Here is a 22,376-nt window from a genome sequence, read left to right as displayed (position 1 = left end):
AAAGACCACATCCGTAATTAACTAAAACCCCCAAATGGAGGGGCACACCTGTAAGGGGTTTTTGTTTAATTTGAAGTGGGAAAATCCACTTCTAATTGGATCTTTGAGGTGGGAAGACACACTCCAGAGATCATTTGAGGTAGAGGACCCACCTCTAATCTGAGCCACGCCTTCTGCTGGAAGCCTAAATGAGGACATGGACGAGGAAGCTTTTGTTCTTTGCCTACCTGCTGTCCCTCACGAGCAAGTCCATTCCTTCACTGGCACTAGAGTCTACTTCTTTGGGATTCCAGCTTATGCTGATGACCAGCTAAGACATCCAGCCTCATGGACTAAACAACTACTGGATTCATGGATATTGCATTCATAGGCAGCCATTGTTAGATTAGTTGGACAAGAGTCTGTAAGTCATTCTAATAAATCCCCTTTCTATATATATATATACATATAGAGAGATTCATTCTATACGTTCTATTACTCTAGAGAACACTAATATACTACCTTTTCTATCGGTCAACTATAGGAGCAGGAAGCCTCTTTTTAATGGCTCCATTTTCTTTAACAATTACAGCCTCTCTTTCACTGTAGGCTGGCATAAAAGTAATTCCGTAATTAACAGTGGCACAAACTCAATGTTATGATGTCTTGAAATTTTTTTTTGTGCCCCAAACAAATTAGTTTGTAACTTTTCAATTCAGCCTTAAGCAAATTCTCCTAACTAGGCAGAATGTACCACATTTTCTGCAAAGTATCACATGGATGGCCCCTAGCCTAATGCATGATAGAATCTAAGATTCTGTATAAAACCTCACGAGCTAGTATGGAGGGGCCCCAAAACAGCTGCCATGACAGGCTTAGTTAGGGGCCCAGACACAGCTTCTGTGACAGGCTTACTGGCAGGCAACACCCAGATCCAGGAAAAGCCTTAAGCTGACACCACCCAGGGATCCACCCAGGGATGAGGAAGTACCTAACATCCCAAACATTCCAATCATTAGATAAGGTGGCCAGATGTCCCTGAGTCTAGCACACACCTATTTTTGTTTTATAGATAGCCCTAGACAATTGTCAGCCAATCAGGGTCCTGAACCCTGGAAATTCCCTCACTCCAATCTCTGCTATGATAAAAACCCCACCCTGCCTGGGCTCAAGGCTCTCTGTTCTCACCTCTGTGTCAGACAGAAAGAGAGACCAAGCCCAGAGCTTGAAGAAAATAAAGGCTCTTTGCTTTTACATGCCGGATTTGGTCTCTGTGGTGGTCTTTTGGGGGTGCCCTCGATCTGGACATAACACTAGAAGTCTACTTTCTGCTCTTTTCTCAGCATTACTGCTTTCCAAGCTCCCATTACAATAGTTTATTATTATTAATTATTATTATTATTATTATTATTATTATTGTCATGATTATTTTGGTTTTTTGAGACAGGGTTCTCTGTGCAGCTTTTGAACCTCTCCTAGAACTCACTCTGTAGATAAGGCGGGCCTTGAACTCACAGAGATCTGCCTGCCTTTGCTTCCTTGGTGCTGGGCTTAAAGGCATGCACCACCACCGCCTGGCTCCATTACAATAGTTTACTAAGCTCTGTTACAGGACTCAATGGCTTTTCCATCCCAAAGTCTCCCACAAAACAGTCCAAAGGCATAAAAGCTATAGAGTCAGTGTTAGCACAGCAAAGACCCCACCCCTGATACAATTCCTGTATTAGTTACCTTTCCATTGCTGTGATAAACTAGTCTGACAAAAAGCAACTTTGGGGACAATGACTTTATTTTGGCTTATCCTTCCAGAGGGTATAAACTCCATCACAGCAGGAAGGTATGGCAGCAGGAGCATGAGGGCAGGCTTCCCAGTACCCAGGAAGCAGAGTGTTCACATTTCACTCATACACAGGAAGCAGGGTGCTCACATTTCACTCATACACAGGAAGCAGGGTGCTCACATTTCATTCATACACAGGAAACAGAGTGCTCACATTTCATTCATACACAGGAAGCAGAGTGCTCACATTTCATTCATACACAGGAAACAGAGTGCTCACATTTCATTCATACACAGGAAGCAGAGTGCTCACATTTCATTCATACATAGGAAACACAGTAAGAGGGACTAAGGGAAAGGGGCCAGGCTACAAACCCCCAACTCATCCCCAGTGACCAGTTCCTCCAGGAGGCTCCACCTCCTCAAGACTCCATAACCTCCACAGACAGCATCACCAACTCAGGACGGACCAGGTGTTCAGATACATGAGCCTAATAGTGGTGTCTCACATTCTAACCACAGCACTGGTTTACAAAGTATTCCATATAAATGCAAATGCATAAAGTTATGAAGGACAATACTGCAGTAAATAGCCTTTACCTTATTCTAGCTTGGTATAGCTTAGTGGCAGATCTCTAAAGAAGAATTGAGTGCTGCATGTGATCTCTTTGGCAAGTGAAATAAACACTGAAAGGAAAGTCAAAAAGAGGAGATGGGGTGGAGAACAACAGTCCAATAAAAGGTAAAAGTAGAAAATGAAATCTGAGTGATACAAAAAATAGGAAATACTTACAAGGAAATACTCTTACCTGCTTTAAACCATAGTAATCAGCAATACTGCAGATTAGCTCTGACATTGCCTGAACCTCATGAGATTTTTTTGTATTCATAAACTTAATTGCCTTCACATTTTCACCTGAATGAAAATAAAGAAAATTAAAATACTGCTACAAAAGAGAATTTTAATGAGTTGTTACCTGATACTCACAGCCTTTTAAATTAATGTAAAAATGGCAGAAATTCTACTGTGATATCTCCGTGGTTTCTACTAGTTTAATGGGTATGATTCAGACTGGATAAAATAAGAATATCCACAGATAATTAAAATCACTCTTGTTATAACAAGTAGTTAACTATAAATGAAAAAGCTGTACTACAAAAAAACTGTTTCAAAGAACAGCTTTATCAGAGTAAAAAGATAAGCAAGAAAGTGGAAATAGACATTTCTAATACACACAGATGAAAATAAAACCAACTCCTATACACCAGTAAGAAAAACACTGCCCAATACAAGAACAGACAAATGAGCTATTTTTCTACCTGCATTACCCAAAACAGTGGTCACCAACCACACAACTATCTACACTTACACTTAAAATTACCAAAGCCAAAATGTAAATTAAACTTTCAAACTATAGCAGCACATCTGAAGAGCTTAACAGTCACGTGTAGCTATTTTCACTATATAGTGTACAGCAACAGAGAACATTCCACAACACAGCATGTTAACGTACACACTCTATTTTATGGAATATAAAGCACATACAACAAGGTATTCAACATAATCAGACATGTAGGAATTGGGTGGTGGCAAGTTGAAATTTAGGGCTGGGCTAGAAATAAATAAACTTATTATGTCATGGCAGTGATCACATGTGACATGCCTGCTTGTAGGCTGAACCTCTTTCCTCTTCTATGGAAAAATGTAAGAACCTTGCTAATAAGGTATTTCCAGGAGTACATGGTTGTTATACAATGGTATTCTGGTGACAGATCCCGGCCCAGAAAACAAATAAACTGGCACACTCCAGGATGGGAGTCTATTCCCTCCATGCACAGCAGGCACTAGCTAGTAGCTCTTCAATTCCAAGGCAACTTTCTTTTACTGGCATAAGACCATACCCACCTAGATCTTGGGGATGGTTTCACGTTTGCATATGCTACTCTTGCTCACTCTGATACCCAACATACAGTCCTCAAGTTTCAGAGGGCAGAGGGAAGGTTCACTCAGTTGTGGCCAGTGAGAAACAGCTGGGATGAAGTACTTAGTGTTGTGGCTACGTTGCCGATAGCAATGTTGCCGATGAACTCAATTACAGACAGAGCGCCCTTACCCAGAGCCACGAAGGCCCCAAATCCTTTGTTTTGCTCCAGAAGAAACATAATAAAGTAATTTTCATTACAATACTTAGAGATAAAGGAAACAACAACAACAATAATAATAAAAATTGGACTAGAAGGGGGACTAGAAGCCCCCTTTACAATGAAGGGTTTCTAAGGATCCACTTTTGCCAACAAACACTAAGCACTAGTAATAGGGCAAAATGAAATGTACCTCTTAACGAGGAGCAGGAAAAAGAAGTCCTTGAATTAGCATCCCAGTTAAAAGTGTAGAGCTGGACTTATTGATGGGGAAATAATCAATCAAACCTTCCTGCATGCATCAACTCATCAGTGTCGGGAGAAATAAGATGAAAGAAGAGAAAAAGAAAAAAATTCTGCGACTGTCTGACACCCACCTGGCAGCTCTCAACTGTTCAAAACTAGTTCCAGAGGCCCTCTTCTGACCTGTGTGTGCACCAGGCACACACTTGTGCACAAACATGCAGGTGAGCAAGACACTCATACACATAAAATAAATCTTAAAAAAAAATTTAAGAAAAAAGAAGCTATAAGTAATGTCTACAACACTAAAACTAATTTGGATCCAGCCTGCTTATGAGATAATGTTACTAAAGGCAAGTTAAAGTCCTGAATGAGCTGGGCGGTGGTGGCGGTGGTGGCGGTGGTGGCGCACGCCTTTAATCCCAGCACTCGGGAGGCAGAGGCAGGCCAGATCTTTGTGAGTTCAAGGCCAAGCTGGTCTACAGAGCGAGATCCAGGAAAGGCACAAAGCTACACAGAGAAACCCTGTCTCAAAAACCAAAAAAGTCCTGAATGAACTGACATAATACAGGATGAGTGGGAATACATCCTGGTTCTTATGGATACGTGCTAAAATACTTGCAGGTAATATGGTATCTGTGACTGATGGTTAAAGGATCCAGATTTGTAAAAAGTATGCTTATAGCAAATAGGTAGGATTTTTAACATGGCAATTCTAGATCAAAAGCATCCAAGATTAAGCCAGGCAGTGGTGGCGCATGCCTTATTCCCAGCACTGGGAGGCAGAGGCAGAGCACTGTGAGTTCAAGGCCAGTCTGGTCTACAGAGCAAGATCCAGGAAAGGCGCAAAGCTACACAGAGAAACCCTGTCTTGAAAAAAAAAAAAAGTATCCAAGATTCACTGTAGTATTCAAGCAATGATTCTGTAAGTTTAGAGCTTTCAAAACAAAGAAGAAGAAAAAATAAAGTTGATGAAATAATGAAGGTCAAATGAGATAAGACAGCAAAAACCTTGGTAAACGCTAAATCAAGTCATGTATTCCCTATTCTAGCATTAATGTAACCATTATTGAACCCACTGGCGACTACCAAAGCTGGTTCCTCAGCACAGAACAGTCAGCTTTTAAGACCACAGCCTCCTCATAGCTATGGTCTAACTGCGGTGCCTACTGACATTTAACGTAACCGTGGAGATGCGTTTCCATCTATCTTGCCAATTGAGTTGTAATTCTGGCTTTCCCCACTTTCTGATACTTACATCTCCCCCATTTTCCCAGCAACCACCATCCACGTTCCCCCTAAAGAACTAGTCGCAGAGATCATCATCTAACTACAATAAAAACTAATGCAAGAGTTCTGACATCTGTAGTAGCACAATCCATTGGCGTTTGAAACTGTTTGTAACTAAAGACACCCAGGAACTAATGTAGGGAAAAGCAGAGAGACCTGCATATGCTCTTTATACGGGATAAGAGAACCTGTTCTTCTCATAGGAGATAGCTTCTCAGTGCTTGGAATATCCAGCAACAAACTCAGACATTATTAATGGATAGACATATACATGAGCCACATACTGCTTTTAAGATCCTAAAACGCAGAAGCATATGTCAGTCCCAATCACACATACCAGTTCTCTGCTCTTTGTTTACTCGAAGGGCGGTAAGCAACTGCTCAAAAGGAGTACACAGCCCCAAGCTTTGCACAGAGTAGTGCTTGGCGGCCAGAGCAAAGGCTTCTGTGCTCATCAACTTCTGAGACGTTTCACAAAAGACTTGGGGGAGATCAATAAAACCTGAAACAGTGGACAGAGACGGAAGATGAGCAGTAGTTAATATCTAAACTCTTTTTAAGATTTTAAAACAGCAAATGAACCATGATGATTTTATGGCAACTGACAAGATTTTAACTTCAGATCTGGCAATATCACTAATAGCTCCTTTGAACTTGTTATTTAAATTATTGGCCTCTGCAAAACCTGGTTTGAGCACTTTCTCCAATGATGATTTTAAAGATCAAATGAAAATTTGGTCTTTGTTTTCCAAGAGCAACAAGAGCAGTGGTTTTCAGTCTGAAGAGTAATGGAGTGATTTAACTCATGGGCTGTCTTTTCTGACCGACCTGTGCAGTTCAAGGTGCTAGTCTTTGTACCCTCTTACTCCTACTCATGTCGGATAGTATTGCAGTCTTACTCTTCTATGCCATTGTTAAGGGACATTGATCTATTTCTAAGCTTTTTCTTTCCAAGTTGTCCACAATGGTTCATAAAACCTCAATGGATAAAGCAGTCCGAGTGAGCCCACTCATCAAAGGGTGTTTTTAAAAACTAAATCAACGTGTAAGAAAACAAAAGCAAGCTCACAAAACCAACAAATCCAGTTGTTGAAGTATGCAGAGCATTCACTTAGGGGAAGCATACAATCTAGGGAACAACTTGGAGTCTACCAAAACCGAACAAACACCATAATATGTATTCCGTGACGTCCTGTCTAGCATAGCTGGCCCTCACAATTCCATTTTAAAATATCCACTAAACACAAAGAAAACTGCTGCTCTCTGACAAAACTTGAAAACAACGTAACCGATGAATCTCTTCAAATTCTAAATAAAACTATATGCTTCCACTCATATCTTTTTAAAATAAGTACCTCTTAAGTTGGTGGTATAATGTGTGCTAATTTTTTTATTAAACGTAAAAATAGCAGAGATGTGTGACTTCAACTTTTGAATCAAACAGAAAATAAAACCACAAGGTTACCATGGGTGAATTTATTTAATAAAGATTTTCGGAAATTGCACAAGCTGAATTTCCTGATGCAGCCAAAAGTAATAAAATCGACATCAAAATATTTAGACATGATGGGGGGGGCGCGGGGACACTCAGTCAACTATTAAGTGAGACTTTCAGGTTTAAGAGCAGTCTCAACATCCGAAGGTTCCAGGGGAGCAGTTTCTTAGAGTGTGATAGAATAAAAGCATGAAGTTGCAGTGAGCAGAGGGGCCCATTATATTCGTCAGTTATTGGGCAATGTTGCCAACAGAAAGAAATGTGATGTTGCTGTTGGAAAAGGAAGTGTCTGAATCAACTTAGCTGTCCTACTGAAAAGTCTTGAAAATATTCCATTTTGACCTGAACTAAATGCTATTCATTTGCTTAATTACAAGCACCCCAGAAATTTTGGGTATTGGAAGCCTAAGTTAAAATGGCACCACATTTTCAACCATAGTCAGTTTTTAAAGGATTACATATTTTGATTCAATCTCATAGTTTATTTCTTTAAAGTTAAAACCAGATTATTCAGTCCAGAGTTCCACAACTAACTGGTTTTTGATCACAGAAATCCAGCTGAGGTGGGTTTTTTTTTTTTTGTTTTTTGTTTTGTTTTTTTGTTTTTTTTCGGAGAGATTCAGTCTGTAACAACCACAGTTTGCTGCTTTTGGAGATTCACAGAAAGTGAGAAGGGCCAATGATCTTGTCTTGACTTCCTTCTGTGATCCAGCAAGTGAGAAGGCCGTGGGGCAATGCCCATGTCCAGGTCCCCACAGGGCCCTGTGTCTGCATAAGTCTGTGATTGGCAGCCAGCAGCACAGAGGCCACAGTGCTGGTGAGTTTCAGTTACTTTCTAGTTGGGGGCAAATATCCTCCCCACAGGGAAAGCTGCATTTTTAAAAAAATCTGTTGCCTGTTTCCATCTGCACATCCTGTGGCTTGATTGTTTTGCCTACACCTCCCTCTACTGGACGTTCCTGATCTTTCTCCAGTGCCCGCTTCACTTGTCTTGTCTGGGTGACTTCCATCACTGTCGTTGGGCAGTGTCTTGCAAGAGAGGTACTAGACCCATGTGAAAAAGATTAACTGGAGAGCGGATGAGCTGGCTCACAAAAAGCGCTTGTTGCACATTCCGACCACCGGAGTCTATCCGCACAGTGGAAGGCTAGAAACCGACTCCTGGTAGTCGTTCACTGACCTCCAGAGACCCACCAAAGTATACTACACATGCATCCACACTAACAAATCATACATCACACAATAAATATAAATATAAGCAACAAATATAAGATTTAAAAATCATAACCAAATAGGAAATAAGATGGGAAAGAAGCAGGACAGGTTATTCTCAATAAACATGATACCAAGATACCTCTAAATTTTTCTACCAGATAGCAGCGTACACAGGAAAACAAAAGAGCCAAATACACGCAGACTAAGGATCTTCAAGAAAGAATGCACAAAATTTTAAAACTAGAAATAAAGCTAATGAATCTTATTCATAATTGACAAGTAAAATTTCCAAGCTACTTACCTGTTATCGTACCTGAATGTCCTATAAAACCCTAAGGAAGATGAGCTCCATCAGGCTTCACAATAACTCACTGCCCCACTGCTAACAGGTACTGCACGTTTAATACCACAGGCCAGGCATGATGCTAGACACTTCGCCTGTTACGTGAGCACATTAATTGTTGCTCTCATCTCATTTGCAGAGGAGGTACCTAAGACTTGACCACACTGTAACTGATTCAAGTGTGCACACGCTAAGTTCAGGGCAAATAAACTGTGGCCGTCTGACTTCACACTCTGCTCTTAATCCTCACATTCCGTGAGCACGCCACAGCCAGCAAAATAACAGTGGGCTTTGATGGACCTGGATATCAAAATCAGGAAACTTCTGGCAATTTCTCTGGCAGAGGTCAATCTATAGTGGTAAGTTAAGATATTATACACTTGCTTCTCTTTGTAACCACTTCATTATTCCTCTTAACATCTGCCTTTCCCCTAGAAATGATCTTGGTTCCAGAAATTGAAATTGAAATAATATCTCTGAAAAGAAAGTAAAATATTTGTGTAAGATTTTCTGTGGTATCTACGTCTAGAAGCAAAGTAATTCTACTGTCCCTTGTTCAGCTGTAAAACAAAAGTACTTTGCACACAGCATGAATGGATGGATGATGATGGATGCATGCATGCATGAACCACAGCATACTTCAATGCACTTACTATTGTAGCATCATCAACTACGGAATTCTCCTAAGACTCCGTAGTGGTTGTAATCACTGAGGCCACTACGAGGACTTCAATAGCACCACTGAGCCTGTTAGGGAAGCATAAAACCTCATTTCAGCCCGAATACTTAAACTCTTAGGGTAAGAGACAAGAGTGATTTAGATCATACAGTATACAATATAAGATACAAATACGTACTAACGTTATGGACATAACTGTGTTACAGGGGTTGGGGAAATAGTTAATCACACAGCCAATGGACCAGAATTTCAGGAAAATATTGACAGCAGTACCTTCCTGATAATTATCTTCACAAGGATATAAAAATATTTTGTGTTTATTTCTACAAACATCCTTATTCCTGATACATCTTTCCCTTTTTCTACTTCCTGTGTTAATAAACAGCATTCCCATTCACTGCTAAAGTTAAAAATCTTTGTGGTAGCTTTCACATACTGTGTGCCTTCAGTTCTTATGTCCAAGTAGTCATCCATCCTGATGTAAAATGTCTTTCATTTGGAAGGCCTCCCCATCACTATAAAGGCTCAAACCCCATCAATTCCAACACTACCACAAAGCCTCATGGCATGTTCCTTCTGGATAAAAAGCACAATGTTCTCCCAGTACTGGATGAGTTGAGTGTGCTTTTCTAAAAGGAAAATTAATTTTTATTTAATTCAAATTTAATAAGCTTTTTAAGGTTTTGGTTTTTGCAATAGTTGACTGTTGGGTTATATTATTGTTAATTGTTTAATAGCCAAAAGTTAAGTCTGTCTTACTAAACTTTGAAAACTAAAGACGGGTTGTGTTAAATCTGTGAACTTTGCATCTGTCTATCATACTGTAATGTACCAAGAGAACAAATACAATACATATTGTTGATTTTAAAATGAATCAATTATATGATCCAATTATGTGGCAGGAATTTTTTTTTTTTTTTGCCTAAGCAACTCTAGCTTAATTTACAGTTGCATATAAAATGAAAAAATATGTTACTGAATAGGCAAACAATATTTTTGAATGAAATAATGCATATTAACAAAGACTGACATGCAGTCCTTACCATACCAATATTAACATCACAATGAATGCATAATTATAGTCAATCATTCCAAAAGTGTTTTCATGTTGAACTACATTATTTATGAAAATTAAATTAAATGTAATTTAGAAAACTAGAAAAATTAACCATAATATTTTAAGATTTTTTACATAGTTTAATTTGTTGGTAAATAAAAACTATACAATGAGACAAATATAGAAACACATTTGCTAAATTAAAAAAAACCAACAGATAAAAAGCAAAGTAATTCTGGGGTGTTTAATACTATGTGAAATAGTAGTCATGGAAGACCACATTAGTTCCCATAAAAACCCTCAAGAAACACAGCATAGTATAAAAACCAGGGCAGGGGTGGGGGTGGAAGTGGGAGTGGGGGGAGTTCAGTGGGTAAAATGCTTGCCACATAATTTACATAATCATCATAAAGACCAAAGTTAGGATCCCCCAAACCAGTGGTTCCTGACCTTCCTAATGCTGCAACCCTTTAATACAGTTTCTCACGTTGCGGTGACCCCTAACCATAAGATTATTTTCGCTGCTACTTTATAACTGTAATTTTGCTACTGTTATGAACTGTAATGTAAACATCTGTATTTTCCAATGGTTATAGGTGACCCCTGTGAAACGGCCATTTGACTCTCAAAAGGGTTGGAACCCACAGGTTGAGAACCACTGCCCAAAACTGATGTGAAGGCCAAAGTCCAGCAGCCTCCTGTCCTGGAACTTTCTACTGCTGTGATAAAGATCACAATCAAGAGCAACCTGGGGAAGAAGGGTTTATCGGGCTTACATGTCCCAGTTACAGTCCAACACTGAGGGAAACCAAGGCAGGGACTCTAGCAGGGCATGTCCTTGGGGGCAAAACCTAAAGCCAAGACTGGGGAGAAGAAATACAGCTCACTGGCTTGCTCTCCATCGCTCTCTCAGCCTCCTTTTTATACAACCCAAGACCACCTACCTGCCCCAGGGCAGCATGCCCACAGTGGACCTGGCCCTCCCACATCAATTATTAAATAAAGAAAACACCCCCACACTCTTGCCTACAGGCCAGTCTGATGGGAGCACCTTCTCAGTTAAGGTTTCCTTCTTCTCAAGTAATTCTAGTTTGTATCTAGTTGACCAAACTTAACCAGCACACTCCCTATAATTCCACTTGTAGGAGGGAGAGACAGGGAATCGTTGGAGAAGCTGGCTAGCCAGAATAGCCAAAATGGAAAGTTCTGGGGTCAACATGAAATCCTGTCTCACTGTATAATGTGGAGACCAATCAGGAAAGACACCGGACTTCAATCTCAGGTCTAAACACACATGTACACATACATGCATGTGCATTCCTCACAAAAACATACATATACACATACCACACAAGCATGCAAACATGTGCAAAAAATTTTTTTTTCAGTGAGGAACAGCTTGAGTGTTGGGGCAAAGAATAATAATTTTATTTTATAGAATTTGAGAGATTAACTGGAGAGTGATCCAACAACTGAGATACATACATGTTTTTATGTTGTAAGAATAAAAGTCTCCCAGGGAGCTATTGCCAGTTGATGGGTGCCAGGAGAGGAGGACACATTCTCCTCAGTGATACAGCCAGTGGCCAATTGTTCATGCTCTAGTAAATAAGTCTACACTCATACCATACAAGCAACTCTAAACTCAGTGGAACACACACCATACACACCACACACACACCACACACACCACACACCACACACACCCATACACACACCATATACATCACACACACCCATACACACCACACACACACACACCACACACCACGTACACACACGTACACACACACACTCCCAGGGACGTCATGCAACTGCGCACACGCACACGCACACACACACCCTGGCTAATTCCGATCCCTCCATTCATCTCCCAGGGACGCTATGCAAGTGCACACACGCACGCACACGCGCGCGCGCGCACACACACACACACACACACACACACACCCTGGCTAATTCCGATCCCTCCATTCATCATCTCCCAGGGACGCCATGCAAGTCCCCGCCACTTCCGCGGCCTTCCACCAGGGGGCGCAGCGGCAGCCGCGGCGTCCGTCCGTCCGCCCCGCCCTCCTCGCCCCGCCCCTCCGGCCCCGCCCCGCCCCTCCGGCCTCGCCCCGCCCCTCCGGTCACCTGGCCCCTCCTCCCGCGGCCCGGCCGCCGCCGCCGCCGCCGCCGCCGCCTCCCTCAGCGCCGCCAGCACGCCGTCGGGGGGCAAGCCGACCAGCTCCTGCCAGAGCGAGGCGGTGTAGAAGTCCACCGTGTGCGCGCCCGAGATGGGCAGGGCGCCCCGCAGGAAGCGCAGCAGGCCCTGCAGCGTGGCGTGCAGCGTGGGCAGGTCCGGGGTCCCGGGGAGGGAGCGCGGCGCCGCCATGACGCTCGCCCTCCAGGGCTGCAGGTGGCGCCCACATGGCCGCGCGGCGCCGCTCCCTACTCCTCCTCCCGGGGCGGCCGCCAGGCGGAAGCAGTCGAGCTCCGAGCACGCGCTGAGCTCGTCGGGCCCCCGGTGGACTGCTTCCGCCTGGTGACGTATAATGTCGGCGACCCCCTAGTAGTCCTTCCAAGCCGGGCGGTGCAGGATGGCGCCGGCGAGGCCGGCTGCGAGGTGGCGGAGCGGAGGAGGAATTGAGTCGCGTGGGGACGGGACGCCCCGGGGCGGATTCAAGAACCCGAGCTTTGGGAAACGCAGGGCCTGGCGGCCTAGCCACCAGCAAGCCTTCCGGGGGAGCGTTCGCGAGGGTAGGTGGGAGGACAGCCGCGGGGGAGCCCCGGGGTGCGTGAAGTTCCTCAGCTTGGAAAAAGGCTTTAGGACGTAGACCCGGTTTTTCTTGAGATCTAGGAAGTCATTTCTCAGCCCTCCCGACCCATTAGCGTCTCGATCCTTTGCATGGGAGAACGACTCAGTGCTGTCAACTTCAGTCATCTCTCGCAGCCCGTTCCTCTAACCGGAAGCACGGAGCGTCTAGGGGTTCATCTGACTGTGTACTACTGTGTACAGATTAACATCTGCATTACAGCCAAGGACAGAGAGAAACATGGGGTTAAAAATGCACTGGCCCAAAGCCTTGATAGTTAGAAACACCACCGTAGCCCTCCAGTCCCATCCTGTTCTTTAGATTCCTTGTTTGGTCTCTGTAAGGCCTCTCATGGCACTTCAAGTGGTTAAGTATTTTGTTGGATCTGATAATAATTGACAGGTGTTGGGAAAGTTGTACATTATCCCCTTTTGTGGTTTTGCGTTTTGTTCTGGAAAGTAAGTGATTAGTAAGTTTCTTCAACTGAGAAAAAAGTAAGATTTCCCCACCCTATTTTTAAGTATTTATTGAAGACCCCCAAGTAATGTTTTAGATGAGTTAAAGAAATTTTAACTGGTGAATACGGTTACAAATTCAAGTTGAGCAGTAGAGTTTAGTTTACTCTTTAGTTTTACTTTGAAGGGTTTTTTGTTTGTTTGTTTTTTTTGTGGTGTTTGACAATCGTTAGCCTTATATTCAGGCAAAGTGCCAGCCAACTTGCTCCTCGGTACATCATTAAATGTGTTGACTAACCTAATCATCAAAGCAAAACCAAGTGATTATATCATTTGAATATAATGTTTTTTTTTAAAGCCCTTCGTTTCTAGTAGCTTTATTTTTCACTTTTTGTGAAAGTAATTGTGACCAAAATCCTTTAATGCTAGGACAAGGTTTTGCATTTCGGAGGAAACTGAAAATCCAGCAAAATTACAAGAAATTGCTATGGAAGGTAAAGAAGGCGCCAGTGTCACAGGAATCCCAGTTCACTGATCATTATCCAGATCATCTGAAGCACCTCTATTTAGCTGAAGAGGAAAGACTCAGGAAACAGCAGAGAAAGGTTGGCCCGCCCCCGTCAGAAGAACAAGTTGACCAGCCCCTGCCTGAAGAAGAGTGCAACCCTGAGCAGACGTTGTCTGAAGAACCATCTAGTGATCGACAGCCACGTCCAGAACAGCTGTGTACAGTAAAGTATGTACTTTCTTCTTTTGAATTCCGTACTTTAAATGTAAATAATGTTTTATAGAAGATATAGAGCAACTTGTGTAAGAATTGGAAGTTTTCTTAACACATTTTGAAGTCATGTTATCATATTTCACAGTTTCTATTTTTAGTGTGTAAAATGACTGAAGTAGGCTAGTTGAACATAGTTCACAAGAATATGAAATGAGAATCAAGAGATTTGAGTTTTGAATTACTGCCTCTCAAGAACAGCTTGGACAATAATTAAACCCAATTATTACCATATATATATTATATATATATATATAATATATATATATTTGTTTGTGTGTGTGTGTGTGTGTGTGTGTGTGTGTGTGTGTGTGCGCGCGCTTTAAATTTTTTAGGCCAGGCTTGGTCTTGTATATCTGTAAGGCCAGCGTTTGGGAAGCTGAGGCAGGATGATTATAAGTTCCAGGCCAGTGTGGGTAGCATAATGAGATACTAGAGAAATAATCCAAGTGTGTAGTTGTTGACACTTGAGATTATGGAGCCGGACTTCACATGTTGGTATACCAGTGTCCTCTATGATGGGAAGGACAGAGTAAAAGGAGCCACCTTGCACATCTCCTTGCACAGCCTCAACGTGAATGGTCGTCTCGTGTGAATGATGTGTTTAAAGTATTATATTTCATGACATTTTGATGGCCAGATTAATTTATATCAGGCTTTTAAAATGTATGATATTTGGTGTTTATGAATGCTAACTGCTATTATCATAATTTAATTTGCATTTTCTGCAAAGGGTACAGGAAATAGGTGTAGTTAACAAAAATCAAGCAAGACCTTGTTCTACATGCCTGTAATCATCTCAAAAGGCTGAAGTGGGAAGAGTGCTGTTAATTCAAAGGTAGCTTGAGCTGCATAGTGAGATTCCATATCATAAAACAACAAAAACGTTTTAATGTGCTGAACACATGGGTGTTTTCCTGATGTGTGATGTCTCATCCCTGGTAATAGCTGTACTGAGGAGGCATAGCCACAGTTTGTCACAGTTTGAGGCTAAGCTGGACTAGATGGTGAGTTTCCGGCCAGCTGACACTGCTTTAGAAGATCCTGTCCCGGAACAAGTCCTCTCCATCACTTTGCTTTTATAAAAGCTAGCTTATAAAACTTTGTCTGCACATAATTCAATCAAAAATATATTAGCATGTAAACTAGCAAGGAAGCCAGCCAGGCATCACTTTGGATCATAACTTTTTTTTTTTAACAAAAATTTTGCCTTTCAAAGCTGGTATAATGATTACATGGACAAAACATATGCAAGATCAAGCCAGACAAAATCGCAGCATGGACTGGGGACAGGGGGTAGGGGTGGGAGGGGGGGGGATGGTTGTGTGTGTGTGTGTGTGTGTGTGTGTGTGTGTGTGTGTGTGTGTGTAACAAAGTCCCCTATCCAGCTTAGGCGATTTTGGCAACTGATGACTGGGGGTGGTGATGGGGGGAGTCAGTCTTGGTGGATGCAGGTCTGAGAGGCTGCCTATGCTCTGGTAGATGGCCCCACCCCATACTGGCAGCAGTAAGTGGACTCAGTGAGTTTAATAAAAATGCAAAAGAAGCCCATGAAGTGAGGAAGGAAAGATAGTGTACAGGATAGGGAAGGAATTAGAGAAGAAAAAATGGTGGGTGGATATGATCAAAAATACATTATAATGAATGTATATAAGTCTCCAAAAATTAAAAAATAAAATAGAGCATAGTGTTGCAAATAATAGCAACGTATATAGTTGGCGATAAGGGCCATGAAAGTCTTGGAGGCCTTGTGTTTTGTTTCCAGTATGCTTTTAGTAGGTGAAGCTGATTGGCCAGCCCCCTGCTTCACTGAGATAACTTGTCTCAAACAAGGTAGTGAGCAGTCCCCTAGTCTCCACATGTCTATACATGCATGCCCAAAGCTACATGAACACTCACATGCACACAGAGAATTAGAAGTGAAGACTGACACTCAAACCCTGACTGAAATTTTCAGAAGAAAAGAAGAAAGCAAAACTGTATATTTTGGGCTAGGAGATCAGTACTTTCTTTGTAACAACGGTTTGAACTGGTGGAGCAGAACTCATATGTCAGAGAGTTAAGGAGTGAATGGGAATTGATGGCTGTAGTTTATTCTTTGTGTAGGAATTTGATAGGAAAAGTTAAGAAACAAGATTAGCGGAAGAGCACATAAACTTTAGGAATGGAAAACATATGTATTTAATTTTAACTAGGGAGCTGCTGAAATATAGTGTGGTTATGACATGAGAAATTGAGGCACAGAGGACAGGAAAGTTATTAAGTCAGATAATAAGTAACATCATAACTACTTACCTTTCAAAGATCTCAGAGTGCTTCAAGATGGAAGATTTATAAAGGAAGACCATTTCTGAGGATTGATGGTTAGTGGTAAGAGGTTAGAGACAGGGTGGTCAAAGAACTCCGATTTCAGTTCATTTATACCACAGCTTGTTACATCCTTCAATTCATTCCCATCTGTTCACAACATTTTAATATCCAACCAAACCTACTGTACTTCCCTAGTTCAATCTTTCTCCAAAAACATCCATTTACCATGCTTTAATTTGTAACCGTAACTGTGGCTTTAATGTCTTATTTGAGCATTTTCATATTTTTTGTTGTTGTTATTCTTTATCTCCATGCTTCCTTCAATTTTTATTGTGACGTTTTTGTATATAAATACTGTATTTGACATAATTGCATAATTTTGTCTAAATCATTTATGAGTGATTTAACTTGCACGTCTTAATTTCTCTTGCAAGTTCTGATACTATTCCAAAGAAAAAGAAGAAGAAAACTTCAAACCAAAAGGCACAAGAAGAGTATGAACGGGTACAAGCAAAGCGTGCTGCGAAGAAATTCGTAAGTTCTACTTTTTAATTATTTAGGTTTATTTTTCTTTATCTTTAGCATGTACAAGCTATGCTGCTTAGTATTGGGCATATAATATTGTCTGTTTCAATACTTATTTTGTGGATTACTCAGGAGCAGACTTATAGAACTGTACAATATTCTAAGTCCTTTATTGGCTCAGACAATACTAGTAGGTCAGTGATAAAATTCAATTTAAAAAAAAAAAGTTGCTTGTCAATGATATGAATATCTGGCATCTGTGATAATGTTTCTCAGACTACAACCTAGGAACTTAGACCTTTAACAAGTTCCTTGAAATAATTTTATGTGCTGTAAATTTGAAGTCCTGAGACCTATTGATTCTTTTCTTAATTTTCCATTACAGTAAAAGCCGGAGGGGAAGTGTTGGAATAAAATACTCAAAAATGAAGCTGTCTTCCATGCTTAAACATTTCCTTAAGTGTCTCCTTTGGCCCTTGATCTATGACCTTAAAAACCGCATCTGCGCAGAGTAGTAATGGTTATTCTTAAGGTTTTGGCTTTCAGATTTTTTTGGTTTGTTTTGTACTAAAGCTTAAATAATGTACCAGTGTTTCATCAAAATCTCCCCAAAGACAATACTGATAAAATTGCATTAATACACATTAAAATATGAGTAGTTAAATTCAGAGTTTAGTATCTAAAATGCTTATGATTATTCTTCAGCTGATGAAAGGCAGAGATGATCTCTAATATTAATACAAAAGCCAGTGACACTTTACCCATGAGATCAAAATTGTTAAGAATTAGTTAAATAGACACAAAATTGAGGGTCAGAGTGTTAAATAAGTGTAATGCCCTAAGGATAAACCAGGCCAGGCAGCAGAACTCACAAATAAATTTCAGATCTTTTTTGAGGCAAGTCTCACGGTATAGCACTGGCTGGCTTGGAACTTAGAGATCTACCTGCTTCTGCCTCCCCAGGGCTAGGATTAGAGGCATGTGCCAACGACACCAGCTTCAGATCTCTTTGTACTTATTAAAATAAATATTACACCAAATAGTTAAATGATTTTAAGTAATAGGATATCACCTGATGAACACTTGAATCTGAGTCTCTGCCACATAGTGGTCCCTGGCAAGTCACTTCTTTATCACTGAGCTTGCTCCTAGTATGTAAGACCAACAAAGTAAACTAGGAAATTTTTTTTTCAAGAATGGAGTGTGCCGTAGTTTCACAAATTGCATTCTTTGCTCTAACTATAATTGCTTGTCATTACAAATGAGTGTGAGTCTAATGTTTGTCTAGTATATAATTTTGAGGCTTCCTGGATTGGACATGAAGAAAAATAATACAATACAGCTTCTTTTTAGCTGTTACGTTTAAGTTAGTGAGAATATTGTAGTGTTTGTTTGATAACGGATCTTCAGAGCTATTGATTATTGATCATTTTGAGTTATCGTCCTCTGTACTTAAATTTGCGTTCCTATCATAGTGATTCAAATGAGCATGATAGTCCTTAAATGGTGAAACTCAAGAGGTCTAACAGAGTGTTTTGCACTAGTATAGTAAGTAGGTGGCCACCATTTTCTAAATCAAATCTGTAAATTAGTTAAAACACACACACACACACACACACACACACACACACACACACGGTACAGTTTTGTGGAAATGAACTTTTTAGTGTTATATAGAATATTAGTCTAGTTAACCTCTATGAAGGTCCCTCTAATTCTTTAGTGGACTTAAACAGTGAAATTGTTAAATATTTGACTTTTCTTTTACTTACATACAAATGCATAAAGTGCTGCCATGACTGTTATTCTTTGATACTCCTTCTATCGTTATGGTATGAAAGCAAGGAGGACATACTACTTCATTTTAGAAAACTATTCACATTTTACACAATATAAAAGACAAATATCGGTAGGTTTGCATTGTGATAGCGATTTCAAAACAATTCTGACCTGTGTTTTCTGTTTGTGACTAATGAACATTATGTATATGTATAATTGCAGGAATTTGAAATGAGAAAGCAAGAAAGAGAAGAAGCCCAAAGGCTCTACAAGAAGAAAAAAATGGAAGCTTTCAAAATACTGAGCAAAAAGACTAAAAAGGGCCAGCCAAACCTGAATTTACAAATGGAGTATCTTCTTCAGAAAATACAAGAGAACAGTTAAAATAGACATTTTGTCTTTAAAGATTAAATTTTGACTGACTGTTGCATCCTTTTGTATGTGTTGTGAGCTCCCAAGAGTGAACTAAATTTGTTGACATCAATGGATTGATAAATTACTTTTTGCTTTTGTAATAGAAAAAAATTCTATATATATATATATATATATTCTCCACAAAGAATTACTTTATCCTGAACTTTAAAAACCTTCAGTGGAATTTTTATGAAATAAACTGTTTTGAAATAGGAGACCTGAGCTCACATGAAGCATTTCAGTGACGTGTGAACCAAAAGGATTAACTGCCTCAGCTAGGCTATGTAGGGAGACAAGAAGAATTTTGTGGGTAAAATACTTAAGAAGTCTTCAAGGTTGCAAAAGCTAGAGGCAAATGGAGCAGGAGCAATTACAAGGAAAAGGTTTGCAATGTAGTCAAGTGTAGATGTAACCAACAGTCTTATTAAATAAGAAACAGAAACAATGTAAAAGAGAAAGCTGAGAGGTCAGAGCTCAGAGCTAAAATCTCACCCTTCCTCCTGCCCTGTCCCAGCTTCCCGAAAGAGAGCTATATCCTGTCTGTTCGTCTTTTTAAGTATTTTGTTCTGCCTTCTCATTGGTTGTAAACCCAAACACATGACTGCCTCGTCACTGTCTGTATGTACAGCTCCCCAGGTCTTAAAGGCATATGTCTCCAATGCTGGCTGTATCCCTGAACGCACAGAGATCTATGGGATTAAAGGCGTGTGCCACCACCGCCACACTCTTGCTATGGCTCTAATAGCTCTGACCCCCGGGCAACTTTATTTATTAACATACAATCAAAATCACATTTCAGTACAATTAGAATACCACCACATTTCCCCTCTTCTATTTTAATAAAAAGAAAAAAAAGCAAAAGGTTATAACTAATAAAAGAAAAACTATATACAAAATTACAATAACTATATACAATATATACAAGTAATAAATACCTAAACAGGTATTTGACAAATCAGAGAAGATAATTCCACTATCTATCCTATTTTGGTAAATCCAAGATGTATCTAATGCACTTTCTATCCTAATTAATTTTCAATTATAACTAACTAATCTTCAACCATAACTAACTAATCTTCAACTCCTTCAGAGACCCAAGAAGGGAATAATATTAGCTAACAAAAATAAAAACAGGAAGTGCATGCAAGCAACTTCCAAAAAATTTGTGAGTTGACAGAAACAGCTGCCTGGGCAGTCACCTGAGGTTTCTCCGCAGTGTTGGGGCATCTTCAGCCTATAGGCTTAGCGTATCTGACAGACTCCTTTGTGAAGTAGGATGTACACAAGGTCAACAGTTCAACCTCACATTGGGTGAGAGCAGTCCACGTACCAGAATCACCTGAATTCCACTAGTGTCCTGTCATGATTCAGGATTTTAAATTCTGGAAATTGTTGACAGTTTTTGAACTCAGCTGTCCATTCTTCTTGGCTGTGTATATATGGCTTCATCTCAGCATCCCCTTCTCCACATCCCTCTATTAAATGCCAGTCTACTATCGAGAGGTGTGAGCTTTCAGCTGCTGTTCCATTGCACAACAGAAGCCATCGGCCCTCTGCCTATTAAGCTGCCTTTGAAGAAAAGGGCACCGTACCTTTTCCGGATGCGAAGGCCACTTCAGGGATGGAGCCATATTGTCCTGGCCTCAGAAGATGCCTTTTGATAAAGCCATAACCACACTGGTTTTGGCAAGAATCAGTAGTCCCTTGTTTCGTGTTCTGTCTGTCCATTTTGTCCTGTTGATTCGAGGATACTTTGTTGTCCAGTGGCTAACTTTTGCCACAATGAAAGTTGACTCCATATGCAGTTTCTTCAATGCCCATATTTTCTCTGAAGTAGATTGGTACTGCCAGGAGCCGACATGTCTCAAAAAAGAAAAATTTTCTAAGTTATTAAAACATTTTAAATGCCATATTCTGTAGATCTCTGAAGGGTTTGAAGATGACCTGTCTAAAACATCTCTGCTCAATTTTTAAAACATATCTAATATGACTACAAGTTCTATTGTAATGTCTAACTACTAACTTTCATTTCTTTATATCCTAATAGTTGGTAATAATAACATTCAAGGATCAGAAATTTGCATTACATTGTTAAATGAATGGTATGAATACAATTAGAAATATACATATAGCATTTTCTAACAATATCAGTTTCAAATTTGTATACAATATAAAACAATCCAATCCAATGTAAAGTATTTAAAACTAGTAATTGTCTTTTTCTTTTTTTCTTTTCTTTTTTTTTTTTTTAAAGAACCTTAAATCTAATCTCCTTTGCTTAGCCTTTTTCCTAACCCTTGACAACAACTTGTAACCAACCCCCCTAAATACTGAAAATTATCCCAAACCCAAAACCCATTAAAAAGACCAAAAAACCACCTGCCCCACACTACCTCTTTGGGAATGTGGGCGTCGTATTCTTAAAATTGCTTCCTGCTGGGTATGGGTGAAGTTTTCTTTATCCTGAAAGAAAATTTTTAGGTTAATTGTAAAATTCTAGGAAAGGTAACTATATCCTTCATTATCCAGTCTGTGTATAATGCCAAAGCTCAGGGTTTATCTCAAGTCCTTATTCAAGTAGTCTTTGAGACTGGATCATCTCAGCTAGTCATCTCAAAATTGCTCTGAGCACCTTGTAGTTCAAAGCTGATCTGTGGATGATGTTTGTCAGCTTAATGATATTAGTATTGTCCACGTGGAATTGTTGTTGTTGTGGGGCCCCATCTTCTTCCTGGAGACTTCAGTTGATGTTAGGCCTGGCCATGATTTCCTGCAGAAAACTGATAAGAGACTCGAACACAAAGACATATATATGCAGCTAGCCTTTTTTCTAGAATTAGTTAGTACTCTATATGACCATATCTTAACAAAGTTTAAAATGTATATATATATATATATATTAATATTGTAAATGTTGATATAAAATTTATACTTTAAGAAAAGTTTAAAGAATCAGAATAGAATCAAAGAGTTGAGATTAGTAATAGAATAGTCCCTTAATTAATTTTGCTTTTGTCCTGTACCATAGCAGAATTCTCGACTGCCATAAAAAAAGAAAAGGGGAAGTGCTGTGGGATGGTCTGTATGGCAAATT

At 40.1% G+C, this 22,376-nt stretch overlaps 2 protein-coding genes across 3 annotated transcripts in view; one reads left to right on the top strand and one right to left on the bottom strand.

Moving 5' to 3' along the window:
* The window catches only part of Mettl25 (methyltransferase like 25), a 76,642-nt gene extending 63,940 nt beyond the window's left edge, over nt 1-12,702 (bottom strand). Inside the window, exons 1-3 of one of the 2 annotated variants that reach the window (XM_028883515.2) lie at nt 12,360-12,702; nt 5,772-5,936; nt 2,569-2,675 (exon numbers count right to left, since the gene is read on the bottom strand). In XM_028883515.2, the coding sequence (XP_028739348.1) occupies nt 2,569-2,675; nt 5,772-5,936; nt 12,360-12,600 (513 nt within the window). In that variant the 5' untranslated portion in view covers nt 12,601-12,702. Of the gene's footprint in view, nt 1-2,568; nt 2,676-5,771; nt 5,937-9,140; nt 9,795-12,359 lie in introns of those variants that run through there. The other variant, XM_028883514.2, reaches the window with a different exon arrangement.
* A 5-nt stretch (nt 12,703-12,707) lies between these two features.
* Nucleotides 12,708-19,497, top strand: Ccdc59 (coiled-coil domain containing 59). The gene is made up of 4 exons (XM_028883516.2): nt 12,708-12,965; nt 13,906-14,212; nt 16,999-17,098; nt 19,091-19,497. The coding sequence occupies exons 1-4, from the start codon at nt 12,806-12,808 to the stop codon at nt 19,250-19,252; spliced, it is 729 nt and encodes a 242-aa protein (XP_028739349.1). The 5' UTR covers nt 12,708-12,805; the 3' UTR covers nt 19,253-19,497.
* The last annotated feature ends 2,879 nt before the right edge of the window (nt 19,498-22,376 follow it).

This window comes from Peromyscus leucopus, chromosome 18 (genome assembly GCF_004664715.2).
Source record: "Peromyscus leucopus breed LL Stock chromosome 18, UCI_PerLeu_2.1, whole genome shotgun sequence".
Classification (NCBI taxonomy): Eukaryota; Metazoa; Chordata; class Mammalia; order Rodentia; family Cricetidae; genus Peromyscus; species Peromyscus leucopus.
This window is presented reverse-complemented; position numbering and strand designations above follow the sequence as displayed.

What these genes read in the sequence shown, in the direction of transcription:
- Ccdc59 (XM_028883516.2), top strand. Translation starts at nt 12,806, where the DNA reads ATGGCGCCGGCGAGGCCGGCTGCGAGGTGGCGGAGCGGAGGAGGAATT. An exon ending in CCGGGGGAGCGTTCGCGAGG is followed by an intron (nt 12,966 to 13,905) that starts GTAGGTGGGAGG and finishes CTTTAATGCTAG; the next exon opens with GACAAGGTTTTGCATTTCGG. An exon ending in GAACAGCTGTGTACAGTAAA is followed by an intron (nt 14,213 to 16,998) that starts GTATGTACTTTC and finishes TTCTCTTGCAAG; the next exon opens with TTCTGATACTATTCCAAAGA.